The 23399-nt window shown below is 39.9% G+C and overlaps 1 protein-coding gene across 5 annotated transcripts in view; it reads left to right on the forward strand.

The window, feature by feature from the left end:
* The window catches only part of JAM3 (junctional adhesion molecule 3), a 172780-nt gene that overhangs the window by 18953 nt on the left and 130428 nt on the right, over positions 1-23399 (forward strand). For 3 of the 5 annotated variants that reach the window (XM_032426362.1, XM_032426363.1, XM_032426361.1), the window contains one exon: positions 7004-7068. In XM_032426362.1, the coding sequence (XP_032282253.1) occupies positions 7032-7068 (37 nt within the window). In that variant the 5' untranslated portion in view covers positions 7004-7031. Of the gene's footprint in view, positions 1-7003; positions 7069-9953; positions 10555-23399 lie in introns of those variants that run through there. The other 2 variants (XM_032426360.1, XM_032426365.1) reach the window with 2 other exon arrangements.

A 23399-nucleotide genomic window follows, 5' to 3' on the forward strand; every position in this document is an offset into this window, starting at 1 on the left:
TTAAGCCTAAAACCCTTTCTCCTTTCCCTTTTCTTTCTTTTTTTTTTAAGATTTTATTTTTATTTATTTAGTTAGTTAGTTATTTGAGAGAGAGAGCATGAGTGGGGTTGGGGCAAACGGAGAGGAAGAGGGAGAAGCAGACTCCTCTGTAAGGGGGAACCCGACATGGGACTCGATCCCAGGACCCTGAGATCATGACCTGAGCCAAAGGCAGGGACTTAACCAACTGAGCCACACAGGCATCCCTTTCTTTCCCTTTTCTTTACTCTGACACTGGCGTGGAAAATAATGTCCTCATCTGTATCTCCCAAGCCATTGTTAAGGGATGTAAACTCTGGAATCCGAACAACCTTTTATTTCAGGCTAGCAGAAAATCTAAACATGTCCCCAACTTTTCAAAAAACAAATAAGACATCGCATTGATAAAGACCTCTGAATTTACATTGTCAATTTAGAAAAGACCTGCCAGGAGGCTTTCATGATTCAGGATTCACTCCTTTTGGCAGGTTCTTCCTTCCCTGGCTAGAGATAAATGTAAATGAGTCTTTGGTCAGGAACTTCTCCTTAATTCTTAAAGTTATGGGAGAATCTGTAGCCGAAGCAATAGTGGCCCAACAATGTTCCTTAGACTCTCTGGCCAAAGTTGTTCTGGATAATAGGGTAGCTCCTGATTATCTTTTAGCTGAGCAAGTTGGAACCTGTGCTATGGCCACATGCTGCACCTCAATCAACACTTCTGAAGAGGTTGAAACTCAGTTACATAAGATCACCGAGCAAGCCACTTGGCTTGAAGGGGTGACTCCTTTAACAAGATCTTCCTTTTACTTGATTTTTTGTGTGTGTTTTTTTGGTTTTTTTACTTACGTGATTTTGATTGCTTTGGGCTTTGGGGACAATGGCTTCAAAGTACACTCCAAACATTGGGAATTATCCTGCCTATAATCTCCCTGGTGTGCTGCATATTCTCAAAGGCTTTAAATGCGTGTTCACAGCTACTAACTACCAAGTGGATGATCTCCCCAAGACTGGAACGTTGGAGGAGAAGTGAAGAGCATGACTGACTTAAGGATTGTGAGCCTGGAGTTGTGATCTGAGAGTATCACAGTGATTAAGGAAAAACATCATGACCTGTGAATATCACAGAGGAACAGTGAAAAACCATGATAACTACAGAGCGGCGCTAGTGCCTTAATTTTTTATCACACCTTTCAGGCTGAGAATCTGATCAAAAGAGGGCAATTATTAAGAAAGAAACAAACCCAAAATAGAGCCATTTGCCCTTACAACAGCAAACCAAGACTTAATTACAGTTTCAACCTCTCCCAGGAATGTGACCTTTTATTTTAAATATTTTATTTATTTATTTGAGAGAGAGAGAGAGAGAGAGTGTGAGCACGAGAAGGGGGGCAGAGGGAGAGATAGGAAAGGGAGAAGCAGACTCTCCGTTCAGCAGGGAGCCCGATGGGGGGCTTGATCCTAGGACTCCAGGATCATGACCTGAGCCAAAGGCAGCCGCTCAACCAACTGAGCCACCCAGGTGACCCTGGAATGTGACCTTTTAACAGTTGATCTGAAATTTCCTGATCAGCACTGGTAAGGTAATCTGCACAATAAAAACCCTGTCATTCCCTTCTTCACAAAAAAGATGTCCCAGGCTGGAATAAACCTTTCTTTTCTTTTGCTAATAACTTCTTACTCCACCCTCCTTCCTATAAAAACCTTCCATTTTGTACAAATCCTTGGAGCATCTCTCTACTTGCTGGATGGGATGCTGCCTGATTTGTGAATCGCTTAATAAAACCAAATAATATTCAAATTTACTCCGGTGAATTTTTCAAAGAAGACAAAGGAGTAAGTCAGAGAAAACAGGAACAAAGGAATATAAACGATGAATGTTAACTTAGAAGTGGAAGAGTAGGAATAATAATAAATGAGAGGAAAGGGAATCAAATCTAAGAAGTGATTGGGGAGAAAAAGGATAAGGCAAGACCTTGAAGGCAAAGGAAATGTGGAAGGGTGGGACTGGCTCAGCTGGGGTCTGAGAGTACTGCTGCGCTGTGCCCACGGTGCCTGTCTGAGCACCAGCCCAGCGGGGCCTCCGGATGACGGCTGGCTCATCTGTAACTTACAAGCACAAGCTCCCCTCAATCCTGATTAACAGGAATTAAGTGGCATATGGCTAATACTTCTTGCCACAGTTAATACTTTTCAGCCCCTGCCTAGGGAACTAGGCTGCCTTTTGGATTCAGGGAGGAGGTTTCACCCAGCCTAGCATCTCAGGCACTGGCGGGGCCAGCCATCTATGCTGGCTGCAGGAGAGACTCCAACATGAGATTATCCAGCTAGCCAAGAGGAAAAGGGGAGGACAAAGTGGCTGGAAAACTTTCTCTACCTCCTTGAAGAGAATACTAATCCTCTGCATGTGTACCATTTGCTTTTCCTTCTTCCAAAATGCTTTTGTATCTGCTGTTTCATTTAAATAATCACAGAAACCCTGTGAGGGACAGAAGATACATAATTCCCGTGAAAAAAAATTGGGAAAATAAATCCTAGAGAACTGAAAGGAATTAAACGAGGAGGACTCAATAGCTAAGTCTGGGGGTCCTTGCTCTCAGTCCAGCCTTTATGTGGAAGATGGTGGCTGATTTGTTCCATAGGTAACAAAAAAAGAAAGGAAAAGGGAAAAAAGAAAAGGAAGGAAAAGAGAAGAGGGGGGATGGGAGAGGGTAGGGGAAGAAAATAAAGGAACAGGAAAAAGATGAATTTCTGACAGTGGCCTAGATAGAGCAAGATATACTGTGAGCCCCAATGAGTGCTTTGCGATTAAAGATTTGCTCAGCTTTATAATTGAGCTGGGTATAGAATCCTAGACTAACTTCCCATTTCCCTCAGCACTTTGAAGCAATGATTCCATTTTGTTCCAGCCTCTATGATCACTATTGTTTTTTCCTTTTAAATAGCCTACCTTTTCAACATAACTAGCATTGAGATTTTTCTTTTCTTTCTTTCTTTCTTTCTTTATTTTTATTATTATGTTATGTTAATCACCATACATTACATCATTAGTTTTTGATGTAGTGTTCCATGATTCATTGTTTGCGTATAACACCCAGTGCTCCATGCAGTACGTGCCCTCTTTAATACCCATCACCAGCCCATCCCCCCACCCCCCTCCCCTCTAGAACCATCAGTTTGTTTTTCAGAGTCCATAGTCTCTCATGGTTCATCTCCCCCTCAGATTGAGATTTTTCTTTTAGTTTCGGGTTCTAACATTTCACTTTGTCGTTTGGCTAGGGGTGACTCAACAAAATGAGATCTTTCTTTATCCTGGGGTGTTATGTTTGGGATAGATTCTTCAAACTAAGGATTTATGACCTTCATCAATTCTAAAATGTTCTGAGCCATTACCTCTTCAATGACTGCCTTTTCCTTGTTATCACTTCATTCCTACACAACTTTCATTCTGTTTTGCACATCTCTTAACATCTTTTTCATATTTTCATGTCTTTATCTCTTGGTGCCTCATCCTCAGTAATTTCCTAAGATCAATCTTTCATTTCACTATTTTTTTTCAGTCAACTATTAATTCACCCACTGAAGTTATTTTTTCTTCCCTAAATATTTCATTTTTTTAGAAATTCTGTGTGGTTCTTTTTCTCATCTGCTTATTCTTTTCCAATACCCTTTTATTTCTCTGTGTTGTCTAGTCCATTTTCCCTCTAAATTTTGTAAGCCTACTTATTTTATTATCTCTTTTGGATTATTTTATTGTCTCAAGATTTGGAGGTGTTGATTCTCCCACTTGTTATGTGTGCTGACTCTGCCTGTGGTAAGTTATTTCCTCCTGGGGCTTGTAAACTTACTGTTAATGATTTTATTCATGGAAAAGACTGTGTTTATTTGGAAGAAAATGTTTGCTAGGCTTATTTGGGAGAGCAACTAAGGCTCCAGTGAGCTTGAGAACAAAGAAGCTGTCCTGAGGCAGGCAAAGGTAGCACTTTTCTGGTTGAGCCAGAGGGAGAGGGAGAGGAGAAGAGGCAGGGAGAGGGTGAGAGCCACATGTGTGCTTCATGGTGTCATGAGAATGGTACAACGCTCCTGAGCCTGTACACCATGTAGTTAACACTAAAAAGCATTTTGACAGAATTATAATGAAATGATGAGAAATCCATAATCATAGTGTGGTATTTAACAAAAAGTTCCCAGAAATTGTTTGCTAATTTATTTTAAAAGGCAAAGATACTGAAGTTTCGAGTAGCACAATAAAATTCAACTGATTGGATTTATTTATTTATTTGTTTGTTTGTTTTTAAAAAGATTTTATTTATTTATTTATCAGAGAGAGAGAGAGCACAAGCAGGGGGAGCAGGAGAGGGAGAAGCAGGCTCCCCACTGAGCAAGGAGCCCAACTCGGGACTCCATTCCAGGACCCCAGGATCATGACCTGAGCCAAAGGCAGATGCTTAACCGACTGAGCCACCCAGGCATCCCTGGATATATATATTTAAAACTCTATACCTAACCATTAGAGAATACATTTTTTTTTAAGCATGCAGGAAGCATTTAAAACAACTAGCCCTCACTAAGCTGCAAAGTCAGTCTCAAAGAATATGAAGCACTGATTTCACACAGACCTTATTCTCTGGCCACAATGCAATAAAACTAGAAGGCAGTCATGACCACGTGGCCCCAGCCCCCAGATATTGGGAAATTAATAAAGCAAACTTCTAAATGATGAATGGTCAAGTAGAAATCATATAGGAAGTTAGAAAATACTTGGAACTGAGTGATAATGAAGACAATATATAGCATACTTTGGGGGATGCAGCTAATGAAGTATTTAGAATGAAATTAAAGTCTCAAAGGCATATGTTAGAAAAGAAGGAAGGTTGAAACCTATTAAACTCTAGAAGTCTGAAAACAACTACAGGGAAAATATGGCATTAGAATACAGTGTGATGAAGTGTAAAATATATGAATACATAGTGTATTATGGAAGGACAGAGGAGGGCCACCTCAATCATCTTGGAGGAACAATGGGGTCAAGAAGTTCTCCCATGAAGATGTGATGCTTAGAGTGGTTCCTCAAATACATGATACAGCTAGAAAACCGAGTGGGCTGGAGGAGAGGTGATGCAGGCCAAAAGGACCACATGGGTAATTGCAGGAGTTCAAGAGAGCATGGCAAGTCATAAGAAGTTCAAATGACTCCATGTAACTAGATTCGAGAACATAGATGAGGATGTAATTTGAGAAGTTGTCTTGTTGCTCATGACCAAAGGACTTATTTATTTCAGCCATGACTTTTTTAGTTATAGAAGGGATTGTAACTGGATTCTGAAGATAATATGGAGCCACTTAAGAATTTTAAGCAGAACAACATGAGCTGATGTTGGTTTGGTAGGATGCAGGAGTCTCATTGACATTCATTCCACAGATATTTGTTGAGCATTTACCAATGTTCCAGGCCCTGTACTACTCACAATTTTGAAAAAAAAAGTCTAGAAACAGAAGATACAGGCAGGTGCCTACAGATCATTTTCACAATCTAAATGAAAACTGATGCAGCTTGCTCTAGGTTGGTGGCAGTGGGGTGACCATTGATGTTGGGGGCACTGCACAAGGAGGATCTAAATGCTTAGCAGAGCTTCCCAGTACTTCCAGAGTCTGTCTTGGGCAGCTGCTAGTCTAGGCATGGACTACACTGGGCAGTGTAATTCTAGGGAACAAGGCTTGGCCAGAATATGAAATACTGCCTGGAAATTGACAGGAATAAGGCAAGACCTCAGAGTGTAAAGGGTGCAGAGTGTAGACATTCTCAGGGGATGGTCCTCTGTCCTTTGTAGGGCTAGAGTAGCCTCCCAACTGCAGTAAATCTCTGCTGTGCTATTGAGTATTTGAAGACCTGATATCATCACAGAGGACCAAACACATCCACTCCTCCCAATCCTAAATTTTGTGGGAATACAATTCTCTGGGATTAAAGAGAAAATTCAGAGTCCTTTCCAGAGCCCTTATCCATTTGCTTAAGAGGCATGGTAGTGAATAATATCTAGGGGAAAAAAGGCTTGTGGTATAATCCTCATCGCATTACAGATCTGGGAAATAGAATCAAATACCCACTATTTCCAGTCCTAGAACAGGATATCCAGAAACTCTGCAATGGCAACCACAAAAAGTATCCTTTCATCCCTGGAAAGAAATGAGCAGTACAAGTTACCAGGCCAAACCCCTGGGCCCAAGGCTATCAGGAAGCACTTGCCTCGTCCCCAAACTGTACAGTAGGGAATTGACCCTGGAAGGGACTCCGAAGGAAGTGCAAGATTCCCTGCAGCGCAAGAGGGAGATAGCAGAGGCCCTGGTCTCTGGTGCTCCCAGGAAGTAAACACTCGATGGTACAATTTGTATGAAGAGAAAATTACCTCTAATTGGAAGTTGGGATAAAAATATCTCCAATCTGTAAACAAAGTATTTGGAGCATCCCAGAGGCACACAACTTGAGCTACAGAGCTGCAGATACGCTGTCTGCCCACTCTTAGGAGCTGCCCCACCCCTGCCCCTGAATCTGCTCTTTAGCCTGGCTCCAAGATAGTCCCAATAGCATATGTGTCCGTTGTGCTCATTCGTGTCTCCAGTCCTGAAGCACAGATGAGGAAACATTTCCCATCTTCCCCCGCTGACCAGTGGAAATATTCATCAAGTCAAGTAGAGGAAAGAGCTTGTTTGTTTTATTTCATCACACGTGCCCTTCCTGAAGGTGGTCTGGAGAGTGTTGTTTGCTCACTGTCCCTAACACCTTTTCCCTGGTGTCTGGAGGGAGCATCCAGGCAAATCCTGATTCTCCACTTCCTCAGAGAAGGAACTGAGGCAGACTCCTTAACAGGGGAACTTGGGATTCACAGTTCTTAGAGCCTTCAGCCTCAGAGCAGCAAATCCTGTGTCAGGGCTCTGTTGTGGTCATGAAATTGTCCATTCAGTCTTGGTTGTTGTGTTGCATTTCCAGGTGCACCGGTGAGTAAAGATCCTGACCGATGGTGACGGAACCCTCCAACTCCTCCCCTAGTGGAAGTGAGTGAGTCTTTCACTCATGACATGTATGATATACTTATTTAAATACCACCACGCACAAACACACAATAACACACTCTAGCACATGAACACCAACCTCCTTTTGGTGAAATATGGAAGGGCTGCTAAACAGCTGCTTATAAAGGTTTCTCTCTAGGAAGACACTTTAAGCCAAAACATTGGCATTTATATCACCTTCCTCAACTGAACCACTATGAAGGAGAGGACCATGCAAATAAACTGAACTGCACAACTTTCCTTCCTTATATAGCATGAGCAGCACATCTAGTTAGAGGGGATGGAGGTTTTCCTTCCTATTGTTTCCTTAGATTGGGGGGAGGGGTAGAAATCCTCCTATTTAAATGAACTTGAAGAGATATTTTGAAGAGAAGGAGCAGGGCCTGATAGTTGGGAGAAAATGTGAGAGAACAGAGTTGGAAATATTTCAAGGAAGAGGAAACCTGAATGGAGACGAGATGGAGGAACAGAATCTTTGCTAAGCCCTGAAGAGGAATGCTTTTACAGAATGAATCTAGGGTCAGAGACCTCCCTCAGTCAATGGATCTCACTTCTCTCTTGCTGTGAGGGTTGACTTCAGGTGATTGTTCAGGTGGATCATGGCATACTGAAGGAACAGAAGCCCTAGTCATGTTACTTTCTAAGAATATGATCACACCAAGAGAACAAACACACATTGATGTAAAACTTCCTCTTTGCTTCTCATTCTCTCTAACCCATCTACAGGCTGAAGGTCCTTTTCTTTATTAAGACTCTCCAGGAATATTGTATCATTTGGCCCAATCTGAGCCAAAAGAGTAGGAAAGGGAAGGGGCACAGACCACAAACATCTATTGAGCACCTAGTATGTTCCAGACCTTTATTTCACACAATCCTCACAATGACCACTTCAGGTGGGTATTGTTATCCCTGTTTTACAGACAAAGAACCCAAGGCTTAGGGAAATTAAATAACTTTCTCAAGTTTACAAAAACCAAGAACTTGAATCATTGTCCATTAGACTCCAGAGCTTATATTTCCCCTTCTGTAATTGCTGCTTCCAGGACCTCTCCTTTATGTTCAGGGGTGACTCTCACAGGAAAACCCTACTCTTTGCTACTTGATTTACACTTTGCAAATGCTTTTGTTCAAGTTTAGCACATGTGTATTTAGTTCCCTGAGTGCTTCTAAAAAATGTATCTCTCCTTAGTAAATCACACATTAGAAATAAGCATATTCAGTTGGATAATGTGGTGATAGAAGCATAGATTCCACAGCCCCACTCACTGAATGCTTCAAAAACTCTGGTTCCCTTCCGAACAGGGCCAGAGGTCTCCTGGGAACAATTAAATCATATGGAGAAGCAGATCATTTCACAGTCAAGTACATCCTACCCTGTCCTAGTGCATCACTAGTTAGGCTCCATTCCAGGATTGTGTCTCAACCACCGGCCATAACATGCAGACTCCATCTGTGGAGGAAAACCAATGTTTTACAGTGAAGCACCTGCATCTGCTCTCATAGGAACCTCTGTTCCATATAGAATATTCATGGAGCCTTTCTCTCTGGTCTTGTTCTGAGTTTGAAAAGATTCCCTAACAGAGAAGACCATTTAATATAATCATATCACAGTGCAAACACAGGAAATACAGCAGGAGAAAAGAGGCACTAGTTTTTGAAAACTACTCCATCCATAGTTGGACACTTCATATTTCTCAGGTAACCAAAATGATTCCTTCATTTAGGCAAATATGCCTGGCTATATATCCAGGAACTAAAGGGAATGATAAAGAAAAGAGAAAGCAAAAGGAAAAAAGTCAGTGGGCCTAAGAAGAATTTTCCTCTTTTTAATTGCTGTAAGTTGTGTTTGATGAAGGGAGAAAGGCTGCCACTCTAATATAATTTTCAGATACTTTTACTTGTGACTGGAATATGGTGAACTGGAACAGAAAGAAGGTTTAAGAAAGGAAAGACAAATAAAATCATAGCAGGTTGTTGAGTTATTTTTAAATTTTTTTCTGTCTTTATGAGATTTTGAGAATGTAATTAATTCACACTTGCAAAGTTTTGAGCAATTATAAAGATTTATAAAGAAGATCATAAAGTGATGGCAGTTGAAGCATATCCTTGGCAACAACCTCAATCTATTTCATGTTTCTTGGCATTCATAATTCAGTATATATGGAAATTATACACACACACTGTTCTACTTTGTAAAAACTAAAAATACTAAAAAAATGTAGGGAGACTGTGTGAAAAATGAAGTCCTTAAGTTAAACATTAAAAAAATATTAGTTGTTGGAAACTCTGGCATATTATACTAATAATTATATTCAAAATTCTGTTTTTAAGTTTTTTCTGGAGCATTAAGGATGCATTTTCTATATTAGATATAATACAAACTATTTCAAGAATTTTCACAGTATTAAATGACACACAAAACTTCCTCCATCCTTTGGTCCAATTTCCAGTGCATTTTATCCTTCATCTTATCTCCTTGTCCTCATAAGATTCTGCTCCATTTTCTACCCTGGCCTTACCATTTTCCAATATTCAGAAATCAGAGCAAAGAATTATCCTGCTTTTCTCCAAGAAACTATGGATATAACATCATGTGGTTTTTTAAAAGATTTTATTTATTTGTTTGACAGAGAGAGACACAGCAAGAGAGGGAACACAAGCAGGGGGAGTGGGAGAGGGAGAAGCAGGCTTCCCGCTGAGCAGGAAGCCCGATGCGGGGCTCCATCCAAGGACCCCGGGATCATGACCTGAGCCGGAGGCAGACGCTTAAGGACTGAGCCACCCAGGCGCCCCTATCATCATGTTTTTGATCTACCACAGAAACTATGGATTACGTTTATTTTAGAATCACTTTTATATGCTACATAATATATGTCTTGCTTATGTGTGTGTGTGTGTGTGTGTGTGTGTGTGTGTGTGTGTTTGTCTTGCTTGTGTTTTAAGTAGATTTCAGTGCTTTTTCCTTCCATCACATTTGGAATCAGGGCCTCAAAAGAGGTGCAGGCAATAATGCTTCAAAGACAATTAGATTGCATCTTTATTTGTGAGAAAACACTTCATTTCCAAGTTTTAATTGAGTGTTCCTTCTCCGATTTGTAGTGCCTGATTCATTTTATAGCTATGGAAATTTACCCCGCCCCATTCTTGAACACACTTCTTTACCTCCTCCCATCAAATGCTTTGAATGAGACCGCATGGGCGCGGGTCTAGAGCATCCCTGCATCCGTAGCAACCAGATTTCAGCTTCCTTTGTCACCATGGTGACGGCTGTGCCGGGCCAGGTGTCGCTATGGTAACTAGGGGCGGGTAGTAGGGGCCCCGGCAGGCAGGGCGCATGCGCGCGGGGAAGCCTAGCTGCGCCGCGAGCCCGCGGCCCCTTAGCTCCCCTCGTCATGGCGCTGAGGCGGCGGCCGGCGGTCCGGCTCTGCGCCCGGCTGCCCGACTTCTTCCTACTACTGCTTTTCAGGGGTGAGTGTGCGTGTTTCTGCCTTTGGGAGAGGAGGATCTGGGGCGGATGGGAGTTGAGCGGAGCGGCTGGAGTCGGTCCAGGCGGGAATAGCGGTCCCGGCTCCAGGCAAGCGGGGGACTCGGCCGGAGGAGCGGCGCGCGCCCGCGTCCCGGCGGAAAGGGGTCGATGCGGGGCCTCCAGGCGGGGTCCCAGCCGGGTGGGCGCGGGGGTGTGAGGGGCCCGTGCGAGGCCCGCGTAGCTCGCTCCGGGAGGTGGGCCGGTCCCCGGGCAGAGGGTACCTCTCCCTGGAAAGACGGTGGCAGCTTAGGCGTGGGCTCGGAACTTGCTAGAAGACACTGCGGAGCGAGCGCCTTGCCCAGAAGTGGATAGCGAGGGGCCTCCCGAAGTACCAGCGAGGCACAGCTCTGAGGCCTGTCTGTCTTCTTGGTCATAGCCTTCTGGGGGTCTGCTGTTCATTTCTCTCTTGCTGTAAACAAAGGAACTGAATTGGGCAAACCCAGCTTTACTTTGGGGGAAATAAAATGGCACAGATCTCAATCAAGTATCCTTTTTGTCTCCAGCCTGGCCTAGGAGACCCCACAGACCTTTACCCTGAAATAGCATCTGGGCCATTTTGATCAGGTCACACTGACAAACTTGGGAGTTTATTCTTTTCCACTGTCTGGAATTCTCTTAGATTTGTGTGTCCCAGGACAGTTGGACAGAAGGACTGAAGTAGATTGTATTTAGTGAGCATGTACTGTATAGTAGGCACTTTGAAATCTTTATCTCATTTAGTGCTTACAAGAACTTTGTGAGGTGGATTTTATTAACCCATTTCCAGGTAAGAGAACTAAGACTTAAGTCAAGTCTCCTTTCCAAGACAGTGTTCCAAGTGAGTCCTAAACTCGCGTTTCCAAAGAGCACTACCACACTTCTGTGGTGGACATCCGCAGGTAACCAGATCCGTAGAACCATCCGAAGGTCTTTTCAGTTCTTAGGTCATTTTATTGTTTGGCTGAGTTGCCGTTGTCATCCCATGATGTTTTCCAAAATATACAAATTAAAGCACAAAGTGACTGGGAGTGGGGGTGGACAGACTAGGAAAACAAAGCACTCCTGTGTTTGATGTTCATTCTTGTGGAATGTTCGTAATGGTGGTAGATAAAAGTGAGGGTCTGAGGAGCTGTGGAAACAGGACTCTATGATGAGGGATCAGTTTCAGGGTATAGATGTTGTCCATATACTTTGCCTGAAAGTGATTTCCAAAAACATGTGGTTGGGAGATAAAAATGATCAAAGGCTAGCCAGGGGACAAGAGTGTCAGGAATGTCCAGCTCCCGGCTTTGTTGGTCACATTGACACTGTCCTATTCACAGATTGGAACAACTCTCTATTGTTGAAAAGTTCTGTTCACATGAAAGTTTGCAGTTTTTATTGCAAACACATTTGGCAATTTAGTTTAGGAATGAATTTCAACTTGGTGGCTTGTTAATAAAACTAAAGAAGATGCTAAGGACCTCGCATACCCTTAACTTTATTTTGCTCTCCTGGAGGTGCAGGTTTTGTGGCTTTCTTGATATTAAGGGCTGGGATTTACCTGCAGAGCATAGGAGGAAGCATAAAATTTTGCAAAATAGGGCTGATGACAATCACTTTGAGAGGATGCAGCTTTTTTTTTTTTTAAGTAGGGAGCTCTTTTTCTGTTATTTTGTATGTACTCTAAACATACTGTAATACCTGGAAAACTTTATTCTTTCACAGGTCATGATAGCTGTGTCTTTTTTATTTATATGATTATTCTTTTCAATTACTATTATTTTTCAGCATTGTCATCTAAAAAATTTGTTCCTGATACAACACTTTTTTTTTTATTAGCCTTTGCCAGGCTCTGTTATAACAATTTAATATGTATTCATTTCATGTTGATAACAACTCTCAGAGGTTGTTACTATTATTTTGCCCATTTTGTGGATGAAGAAACAAGTACAGAGAGATTCAGTAACTTTCTCAGGGTGATAAACCCATGCATTTTAAATTTAGAAATCTTGAACTATTTTTGTTAATCTAATTTCTGGTTACTTATATTGCATTTGACAGTGGATTTCTTGTTATGCACCAGTTTAACAAATTATCAAAGGTTCAAAGCTGTGTGGTTTGTATATAAAATACTCTTTTGTTGTATTGGTGACAGGTGCAGTTCAACCTTACAAATGTTACACCACATGTCTTTTTTGAATGATTATGTAGTAATTACTTTTTGGTTTCCAAATCTTTTGATGTCCTAGAGAGAAGTGCTTCATTTAGAATTAAAACAGTAACAGTTTGTATTCTTGGGATAAGACAACTTGTGTGCTGAAGTTTAGCAAAATCTGAAAATTAAAACTTCCAGGAAAATTTTTGAAAAATACTCTAAAACATTTTTTAGAATGATTTATTTCATATTGTTTTAATTCTTTTTAAATTATCTGGCAGATATAATCACTATCAGACGTGTGTGTGTGTGTGTGTGTGTGTGTGTGTGTGTGTGTGTTCAGAAAAACAAAGAACACCTGCCCTGCGGCATGCAGTTCCTCAAATCAGCTGTTCATTCCCGAAAGACTTGTTGATAGGCATTTCTTCTTGAGTGCTTCAGGCTGCCGAGACTGAATGGATAGCTATTAGAAATACTTATGAATCATAAGTAATTGCAGTATTACATCCAGACAAAATTATCCTCCACCCAGCCCCTAAGGTCTGTGTAACTTGCTCTTAAGGAGGCCCAGTAGGCTAGGCTTAGAAGAGTTTCTTTGAAAGAAACCATATTTGTAATTAAGCACACTTTCTGACGTGGACATATAATGTAACTGAAGGAGCTATGGATTTAGTATATCCAGCTAGCAGCTGTTAGAGATGTGATATTAGCAGATTCCTTCTCCATAAATTCTTTGAATTTTTTCAAAGCACAAGTGGGGTAAAAGAAAAGAAAATATGCGTGTGAATGAAGTTAGGATGTATGGAGTCTGTTGAATGAGACACTATTCATGAAGCTGGATTCCCTTTTTAAGTTATGTTTAGAATCAGGTGGTGTGAGTGTGACGGTGTTAGGGTTGAATACAGATTTCAGATCTTCTTTCTCTACCCTCTGAATGCTAACCATATATGCAAATAGCTTCACTGGAGTATAAAGAGATCCTGAAAGAACGTTTTGGTAAGCACATTCTTTTACACCTAGTTTAGCAAGGACAGTATCCACTGTGGTACTGTATGTGGAGATCTAAAGCCTTAATTTACTGCCTCTTTGCCACTTGTCATGATATACAGAAAGCTTCCTGAGAATTAGCCTTTGTTTCTGATTTAAAGGAATGCTGTAGTATTTTGTGTTGGTGTGTTTTCTTTGTTTTTAGGTAGTATCTATTATGTTATATATTGTATTTCCCATGAGTAGTTAGTGTATATTCAACAGGGGTTTCAATGCTGATTGTGTAGAAACATCAAACTGTTTAATAAATTAAGACTGTACAAACACTTTTTTCTTATGTTATCTTTCATTTTCACAGAATCCCAAAGCTTCTATGGTTCAGCCTTCTTTCTGTAAATTATTGCCAGAGTCACATTCTGCTATATTCGTGCCGCTACTCTGCCTAACCTAACCTCAGCTCGCAGTGACCTTTCCTATTTCCATATAAGCATAGCTCTTAGTTTGTAGTTCAGTTTAGTCCAACAGTCATTTCTTGAGTATCTGTTATATGCCAGGCACTGTTTTTCATGCTAGAGCTGCAGAAATGAATAAAATATCCCCAGCTCTAGAAAAGCCAGGACCGTTGTATGCTAGGTTTCAATTATTGGGTGTAAATATATTTTATCTTCTCAGTGGTATTAAAAATTCATTGGGAACAGAGGCTGAATTTAATTTCTTTTGTGTCTTTCCAGCTATGACTATAGTAAATATTCTCTTTGTCACTTGCAAGTCAGTTAACTGTCTTAAAAACTTCCTGTGTGTCTAGGCATTTTTCATGTATTTTAGCTCTAGTGGCCCCAGGAACTTTGGAAATTCTCAGTTTTTACTAAAGTAGTTTCTGTGAAAGAAAGCAAATGGTATTTCTTGGTTTAATTAAAAATCTTTACCATCTATGCAGTTACACAAGGTTAAGAAGAAAAAAAGTGGGGAAATGCTTATGGTATAATTTAAGTGACACAAGCTGCAGATGGGACTAGCATATACTGTATGATTACAGGTAGGCAAAAGTTGCAAAACTAATCTTATGCTTAGGGGAAAAAATGGAAATACAATGAACCAAAATGTTGATACGTGCTGTTTTTGAGTGGTAAGTCTTATGGCTGATTGTTTTCTACTCTTCTCTTTTTCTGGCTGATTCTTTTGTCTTTTTTCCAAGTTTTCTTTAATTTCTTTAAATGTTTTTTATATAATGAAAAAAAATTGCATTTTGTCTTGGCCTCTAATAGATACAAAAGTGGAATTTTAAATTTGACACCAGTAAAGATTTTCTTTTAAAATGAAAAACTGTTTAGTTCAATGTGATAGCATGTTGCTTGTGCTCTTTAATTAACATCAGCCACAGAAAATGAAGGAGGGGCTGACTTGATTCAGTTGTTTGATCATGCGTTGTTTGTGACTCATTTGAGAGATTTGCTGTCACTGGCTTTTGGGTTGGGGAGCCAGGTGTGGCATCCTCAGCAAATGGTTAACTGGAAAACTGAAAGAGCTGATGAGAAAATCTGCCTCTCTCCTTTTTTTTTTGAACAAACAAAATAATCTGAGTAGTTGCTGTGGTTTGCCTGTTCAGAGTCAGCCAGCATTTATTGAACACCTCCTTTGTGCCAACTGGGCAACTCCTGGAGGACTGTTTTCTTTGTCTTGGGTGAGAGGAACACCAGGTCAAATTGACTTCCTTGGAAAATAGACTCTGAAAGATGTTTCCTGAAGTGGGCTGTCAGCTCATGTACCCTTATCACTTCTTCCTGCCCACCATGGACTTCCTTGTTTGATGTCTTTCTCTAAGGAAAATACATAATGTCTTTAGAATGAGATGCAGCTGTCTGGAGGGTTACAAAGAATGCAGCAAATCCTAAGACAGCTGCCGTTTTTGTTTTTTTTTTTTCCCATGTTTTTCCTCTAAAGTATCTCTGTCAGGGTGCTGGAACTTAACCAGCCAATCCATATTTATTTGGCAGTCTCTGTTTTCATGGCTGTAAAGCTTTCCATGAGCAAAACAGGGAAATCTAAGATGAATACTTCTCCAGACCAGAAGAAACATACAGTTTAGATAGTGAACAGAGTAGCATCTTGGGAAATATTTTAATGTATTTAGAAGCAAGAGCACTTACTTGCGCTTGCCTGGTAGGGGAGAATTTCAAGAAGAAGATGGACTTTTAGGGATAATTTTCATTTATCTAGTGCAGATTTGGGAAATGGAGGTGTTGAGGGCCAGTAAAGTGAAGGAAATATTATGAGCAAAGGCATGGAGTTGGGAATGCATATGTTGTATTTTAAGACCTATAAGTTATAATGAGAAAAAATACCACCTACCATTTATTGAGAACTGTGTGCCAGGTGCTGTGCTGATAGCTTTACCTGGGCTCTTTTAATTGATCTCAGAAATCAGTTTTTATAGGTTTCATTTTGCAGATGATGAATCTGAGGCTCAGTCAGGTTAATTATCAGCTTAGGGTTACAGTTAGTAAATTGAGGAGCCAGATCGTCCATTGTGAAGAACATTGGAGAGTAACTAGATTGTAAAGTGCTTTCAATGCCAGGCTAAGAAATTTGGACCTTATTATGTACATTCTAGAAATTCATGTGGCAGTTTGAAGCAGGGAAGTGATAAGATCAAAATTATTTTAGAAGTATTAGTCTGATATTCAAGAAGATTGGGAAGGAAGGGTTGGTTAGGAAGTTCAAGATCACTTCCTTCAGGGTAGGTCTCATGATCTTCAATTCACTTTTATGTGTATCTAAAAATATATTTATTTTGTTCTTGAAATATAGATTTGCTAGATGTGTAATTTTTGGTTGACAGTTATTTTGTCTTAGAGCCTAGAATATGTAACACGGATGCTTTCTGGTTTCCATTATTACTTTTGGGAAGTCTGCAGTTAGTCATATCCTTAGCCTTTTCTAGGTTGCCTGTCTTCTCTCCAGCTACTTTAAAGATCTTTTCTTTGTCTTTGGTATTCTGAAATGTTACTACAGTGTGTCTAGGGTGTGTTTCTTTTTAGTTATTTTCCTTGTCAATTTGTTACACTTTGTGTATCTATGACTTTATATCTTTCCTGAGAATTCTCAGGTATTATCTGTTCAAATACTGTCTACCTTCTGGTTCCTTAATTCTTTCCTTCTGGGACTCTGATTTGATATGTATTCAGTCATTCTCTCTTCTAAGACTGTTAACCTTTCTGTCATAATTTCATATTCTTCCCTTTGTGCTATTCTGGGTTATTTATTTAGCTTTGCTTTATAGCTCTTTCTTTTTTCAGCTGTGTCTAATCTGTTATTTAACCAGTACGTAAAGGGTTTTTTTTGTTTTTTGTTTTTTGTTTTTTGGGTTTTTTTTTACCACTTAACATTGCTCATTTCTGTAATTTTACTTGGTTCTTTTTATAATCTGGTCTCTTTTGCTTGTTCATTTTTTTTTAAGTCCTTTTTAAAAAACATTTCATGCATAGCTGTTTTATGTTCTTTATCTGATACTTCAAATATCTGACATTCTTGGAGATCTAAATCTAATGTTTGTTGTTTCTCATGAATCTTATGGTGGTTTGTTTGTTTTTCTTTACTCTTAAGCTGATATTTGATTGATTGTAATTAGTGCAGGGTCTGATCTGAAGATGCTTTTTGTGAGAGAGTATGCTTCCACCAGGCAGTGGCCACCTGGGGTGGCTTTACCCCTTTGGGAGTCCCTGGGATTATTGGAAAATCTCGGGCTTAACTTCTCTGCCTTCCTGCTGGCCCAAGGGCACAGTCTCCCCACTGAAGTGTTAAAAATGAGCATTTGCTGTAGGGTCACATCCCTACCCATCTTTCTGGTTTCAGCCCATAGATATTTTATTTGCCCTTTTAAAGATCCCCCCACTTTCTGGGAGCCCAGAGATGTATTAAAAACTATGGTAGGACCTTGTTGGAGTGAAAAGGCCTTTTGGAGTATCTAATCCACTGTACTGCTGGAAACAGGAATCTCAGCTTTTACTTACTCTGTTTCCCCTTTTAATTAATGTAAGAGTCACATATCTTTCTTTCTTTTTTTATTTTCTTAAAAGATTTATTTTTTTTTAGAGAAAGAGAGAGCGAGCATACGCACGTGCACAAGCAGGAGGGGTGGAGAGAGAGGGAGGGAGAATCTCAAGCAGACTCCACCCTGAGTGTAGAGCCTGACGGAGGGCTACATCTCACAGTCCTGAGGTCATGACCTGACCCAAAACCAAGAGTCAGACACTTAACCCTCTGCACCATCCAGGCGCCCGTCACATACCTTTCTTTAAATGTTCATATTGTAAAGGTAATGTCTTTTGTTTTCAGTTTCAAATATAAAATAAAAGTATTGACTATGTTTTTTCAGAGCACATATACCCCCAGACAGGTTGTGATATACTTTTTTTTTTAAGGTTTTATTTATTTATTTGACAGAGAGAGAGTACAAGCAGGGGGAGCAGCAGGGAGAGGGAGAAGCAGGCTCCCGCTGAGCAGAGAGCCCTATGTGGGGCTCGATCCCAGGACCGTGGGATCATGACCTGAGCTGAAGGCAGATGCTTAACCGACTGAGCCACTCAGGCTCCCCGGGTTGTGATATACTTGAAGGGAGGGATTGTATGATTCTTGCTAAGCATCACTGCTTTAAGAATGGGGCTATATTATTTTTTTTAACATTTATTTATTTATTTTAAAGAGTGAGAGAGTGCATGTGCATGTGGGGGGAGGGAAAGAGAGAGAGAATCTTCAAGCAGACTCCCTGCTGAGAGTGGAGCCTGGTGCCAGGCTACGTCCCACCACCCATGAGATCATGACCTGAGCTGAACCAAGAGTGGGACGCTTAACCAACTGAGCCACCAGGCGCCCTTAGGGGTATATTATTTTAAAGATATACTGAATTGTACAACTATAATCTCTGTCCTTGGGTTGGATTCTCTCAGAAGCAACCATCTATCATTCAAGATACAGCAACTTAAAATTTGGAGAATTACAGCTGTTCTGCCCTAGACAGGCAACTGGTGAAGGTGAAGACATTCAGTGGCAAAATGTAAAAGTAACCTTGAGCTTGATAGCTGAAATCTGAATCTGAGATTCATATTCCTACAGAATAAAATGCTCGTTCTCTGAAAGCCTCAGCCCATGTACTGTGAGGAAGAAAACCACCCACTGCATCTTGGGAAGGCTCCATTGTTTGTAGCCTTTCAGATACTTTTCTGGGTGAAGGAAGGAGCACAGCATCGTGGGTGTTAGGCATTCTGGATTCATTTCCCAGCATTGCATGTGATTCATTTTTGGACCTTGGGGAGATAATACTGGTTTTAATCCAAATCATTTGAAAGTAATTTTAACACCATCCCTTTCACACTACCAGCAAAACATCCACATTTTATTCCCCTTATTAGATGACTCACTTAAGCTATATGAGTTTCACATCCAAAGAAGTGATTTTATGGGAATTTAAGAGAATTTTTAACTGATTAGTTGAATTAGTTTATTTTTTAATTAAAAGTGCATTAGAAGGTTTTGAAAACCTAGTTTATAGAAATATCTTTCTCTTCTCAAAGTTTAGAAGTGCATTAGAGCCAGGTAAACTTGGTTTGAACTCTTAAGAGGTTGGGAGCATGCATCTTACAGAGCCTCAGGGTTTTTGTATTTTTTAAGTCTGCTACAGCCTTACTACATTTAATGTTTTAAGAGTTTCTGTGTTTGTTTACCCCGAATTTAAAATTGAGAGCTATTTGGTTGGGTTGGTGTTCTTAATTCAGTTTGATTTCTTTGTATCAGATATGAAGTTTCACTCTGCCCATAAGTCCACTGGTAATAAAGAACCCGTTTAGAACCGTAGTTGTGAAGGACAAAAACAAACAAAACAAAACAAAAAAAACACCAAATATTTAAGTGTCTTTAATTTACCGGGCAATTGTTTCATACCATTAGGGTACATAGGTAAAGTAGCTTATGTTATGAACACTTTATAGGAACTAATGAAAGCTGTGGACTCTTTCCTCCAAAGAGTATATTTATGTACATATATAAAATCTTTTATATACTATTTTTGGGAGTTTGTAGCCCCCAGAAGATTATTTATGCACCTTAGGTTGAGAAGCCTGCTCTAGGGCTCAGGATCCCAATGGGGGACACATCCTTAGAATGAATGTTTTTTGAAATAGATGCTGACTGCAAGTAGAGTTCAGGAGGATTACAAAAATATTATTTTATTCTTATGTCATTTCTTCTTTCTGTTAATTCTGTTATAGGCTAACTTTTCTGTTAGACTACTTATCGATAATGACTGTTAGTGTCTAACATCTGGTCATGGGTACATAGGTGGCTCAGTCAGTTAAGCATCTGCCTTTGGCTCAGGTCATGATCCCAGAGTCCTGAGATCGAGTCCCAGATTGTTCAGCAGGGAGTCTGCTTCTCCCTCTTCCTCTGCTCCTCCCCTGCTCGTGCTCACTCTCTCTCTTCCTCGTTCACTTTCTCTATCAAATGAATAAATAAAATCTTTAAAAAAAACCCCATCTGGTCTTATTCTCTATACATTTCCAATTTAAATTACTCTGGTAGATAAGTCAGAGAATGTAGACTTTGATATAAATGGGAAACAGAGTATACATGTAACTTTAAAAATACTTAATTCTATAATTTTCACAGTGTTTTCATCATGTTAGTACAGCTTCAGGAGGTATGCAGGGTTAAGCTGTATGAAAAACAGAATGAAATGTCGAGATGAAATTATTGCTGGAATTCCTCTTCCATCTACCTCTTATGTCTGCTTATAGCAGCTCTCTCTCTGTCTCTCTTTTTCCTCCCTGGCTCACTCTCTCTTCCTCTTACTTAGGCATTAGTGATGAGAGAAGAATCCTAAAGATGTTTAATAACACTGGATGAGGGATTTGGACTTCATTGAAGCCAGAACAAATATTTTCTCCTCCTATTACCCTGTGGCTAATATCCCACATGCTGTTTGCAAATTACAACAAACTATTCCTCAGAGTGAGTTCAGGGTCAGGTAACTTTTTTGAGAAGGAGTATGTTTATGTGTTTTGTTCTCTCTTCAACTCACAGATTTTACTTTCTGTGCTCTTCTTGTCAGGTACGTTTTCTACGTGTAGGGGAAATAAAATCTGTTAAAACTTTGGTTGCTTCTATTCTTATATGTGAGCACTACCTTTTAGCTCATATTTTTTTAAAGCTACTTTTAATGAAACCTCGAGGAATAAAGTTTAATTGGAATTTAGAGGCTCTAGTTTTAAGACTCATGACTATAGCCCGATGATAATGTGATGTGCTTGGTTGTAAAGCCTTAGTTTCCAGTGGAAATCAAGCTTTTCCTTCAAGGAAGAAATCATTAGATTTGGGTTCCCTGATGACAGAGATGAAGCAGTTCTCTGAATGTCCACATCCACCTTTGCCATGGAGGAGTTGGATTCTAGAGAAATGTTGCTTTCTTTTTTTCTTTTGCAAGATTATGGCTGTATAATAGAAGAAAAATTGATGATAAGACTTATTTTATTCCCTTTTTATTGGGAATCATGATTTGGAGTATGGTCTTTGGCTCTGTAGAATTGTTTACTGAAGAAGGGTTACTGAGTAACCCTTGTTTTTTTCATTTCTATTTTATTATCATGGCCCATCTACCCCCAAACATAGAGCATACTCTTCTCTTAATTGCTATTCATTCCCTAGTATCCAGCTTAGTGTACTTCTCTGTAAAGTCTTCTTTAGATCTCTAACCTGGAGTGACCTTGTCCTCTTCTGAATTTCTATTTATTAGGAAGAGCATAAACTAGACCAAGATTTGGATCTCAACTCTGCTATATGACTTGCCAAAGTTAATTTCCTGTTCTATAAAAGAGTAGTGATAATGTGTAACTTTGTAGGATTGTTTTGCAAACCAGTGCCTATATATAAAGCTCCCATCAGGATATCTAAATGGTAACAAATATAACACTAATTAATATAGTAAAATTAAAATTAATTACGTAATTCACATAAGTGCTCTGCAGAGGGCCTGGCATAATAATAAGGTCATAGTGTTAGGTTTGTTTTTTGTTTTTTTGGGGGGGGTTTGGTCAGTAAGTAGTAGAGATTTGCTTTATTATTAACTGTTGTTGCTACTACTTCTGTTACTACTTTCCACTTTACTGCAATTCATTTGATCCTTAATTTTTGAGAGGCAAATTTAAAATGAAGTTTATCAAGCTTAGGTTTTTGGACTCCTCACTTACAGAGGGATCCCTTACAAGGCCCTAGATTTCGTACTAGCAATATGTCCTCAAATTTGCATAAGTTAGATGCCTTAGCCATAATCAATTAAGACTGTTCTCTTCTTCCACTCTGCCTTCCCTTCTGTCATACTTCTCATGTTGAGTACCATCGTAATGGTCATAGGCATTTTTCCCAGATAATGGGAGTTTAGTTGGGAACATATTCTGTTCTGGTTTTAGTGGGATTGTTTATGTGGTCCACAGTCACTGTGATGTATAGTTGTTATTGCTAACCATCTCAGTGTAGGCATGGTTTCCAGGAATATTCTACCACGTTGTTGACTTACTAGGATTGTGATATGAGGTTGTAAAGACCACTGTGAATACCAGTTTTAAGCCCTCATAATGCCACTGTAGTGAGTATGTGGTTGAAAAAGCAGGTAATGAGTTCTCTCAAGTCAAAGAGTAAGATTTGTCACTGTAAAAGAAAACTTGAAATATCCTGAAGTCTTACAGCTTAAATGTGAAAGAAACGTTATTGTATGTATTTGTTTATTTTTAAACAGAGGGGCACCTGGGTGGCTCAGTCAGTTAAGTGTCTGCCTTCGGCTCAGGTCATGATCCCAGAGTCCTGGAATCGAGCCCCAATTGGGCTCCCTGCTCAGCGGGGAGCCTGCTTCTCCCTCTCCCTCTGCCCCTGCTCATGTGTTCTCTCTTGCTCACTCTGTCTCTCAAATAAATAAATAAAAACTTAAAAAAAAAAATAAACAGAGAGAGCACATGCATGAGTGGGGGTGGGGGGAGGTGCAGAGGGAGAGGGAGAGAGAATCCCAGGCAGGCTCCATGCTCAGTGTGGAGGCTGATGTGGGGCTCGATCTCACAACCCTGGAATCATGACCTGAGCTGAAATCAAGAATTAGGGAGAGGGAGAGGAAGAGAGTCTCAAGCAGACTCCCCACTGAGCGCGGAGCCTGACATGGGACTCAGTCCCATGACTCTGAGATCAAGAGTTGGATGCTTAACTGACTGAGCCACCCAGGTGCCCCTGAATTAACCGACGGAGCCACCCAGGCAACCCAAGGTGCTCCTGAATTAAAGTCTTAATTATCATTGTTATTTTCATAGACAATATTACAAAATCATTGACATATAATGAGATGATCTAAAAATCCTAAGATGTATGAAAGATTGTAGTGTACCAAGGAATTAATGAAAATATTATATGTCTAGATTTTGTGATATTTGTGTGGCCATCTTTTAAAATTTATATTTTTTTGTGATTTTTGTTCTCATTCTTAATAAATATTCACTTATTACCTAATTTTGTATTCATAATTTTGTATTTATTTTCCTAATGAGAGACTCAAAATTGTATCCACTTTAGGCTCCACAAAACTTGGTTTACCCTAATTATAGTCTAATTTGAATCATATCTTTGGATGTTAGATTGACCTATTAATTTAAATTA

Source organism: Phoca vitulina, unplaced genomic scaffold (genome assembly GCF_004348235.1).
Source record: "Phoca vitulina isolate PV1807 unplaced genomic scaffold, GSC_HSeal_1.0 scaffold34, whole genome shotgun sequence".
In the NCBI taxonomy this organism is placed as follows: Eukaryota; Metazoa; Chordata; class Mammalia; order Carnivora; family Phocidae; genus Phoca; species Phoca vitulina.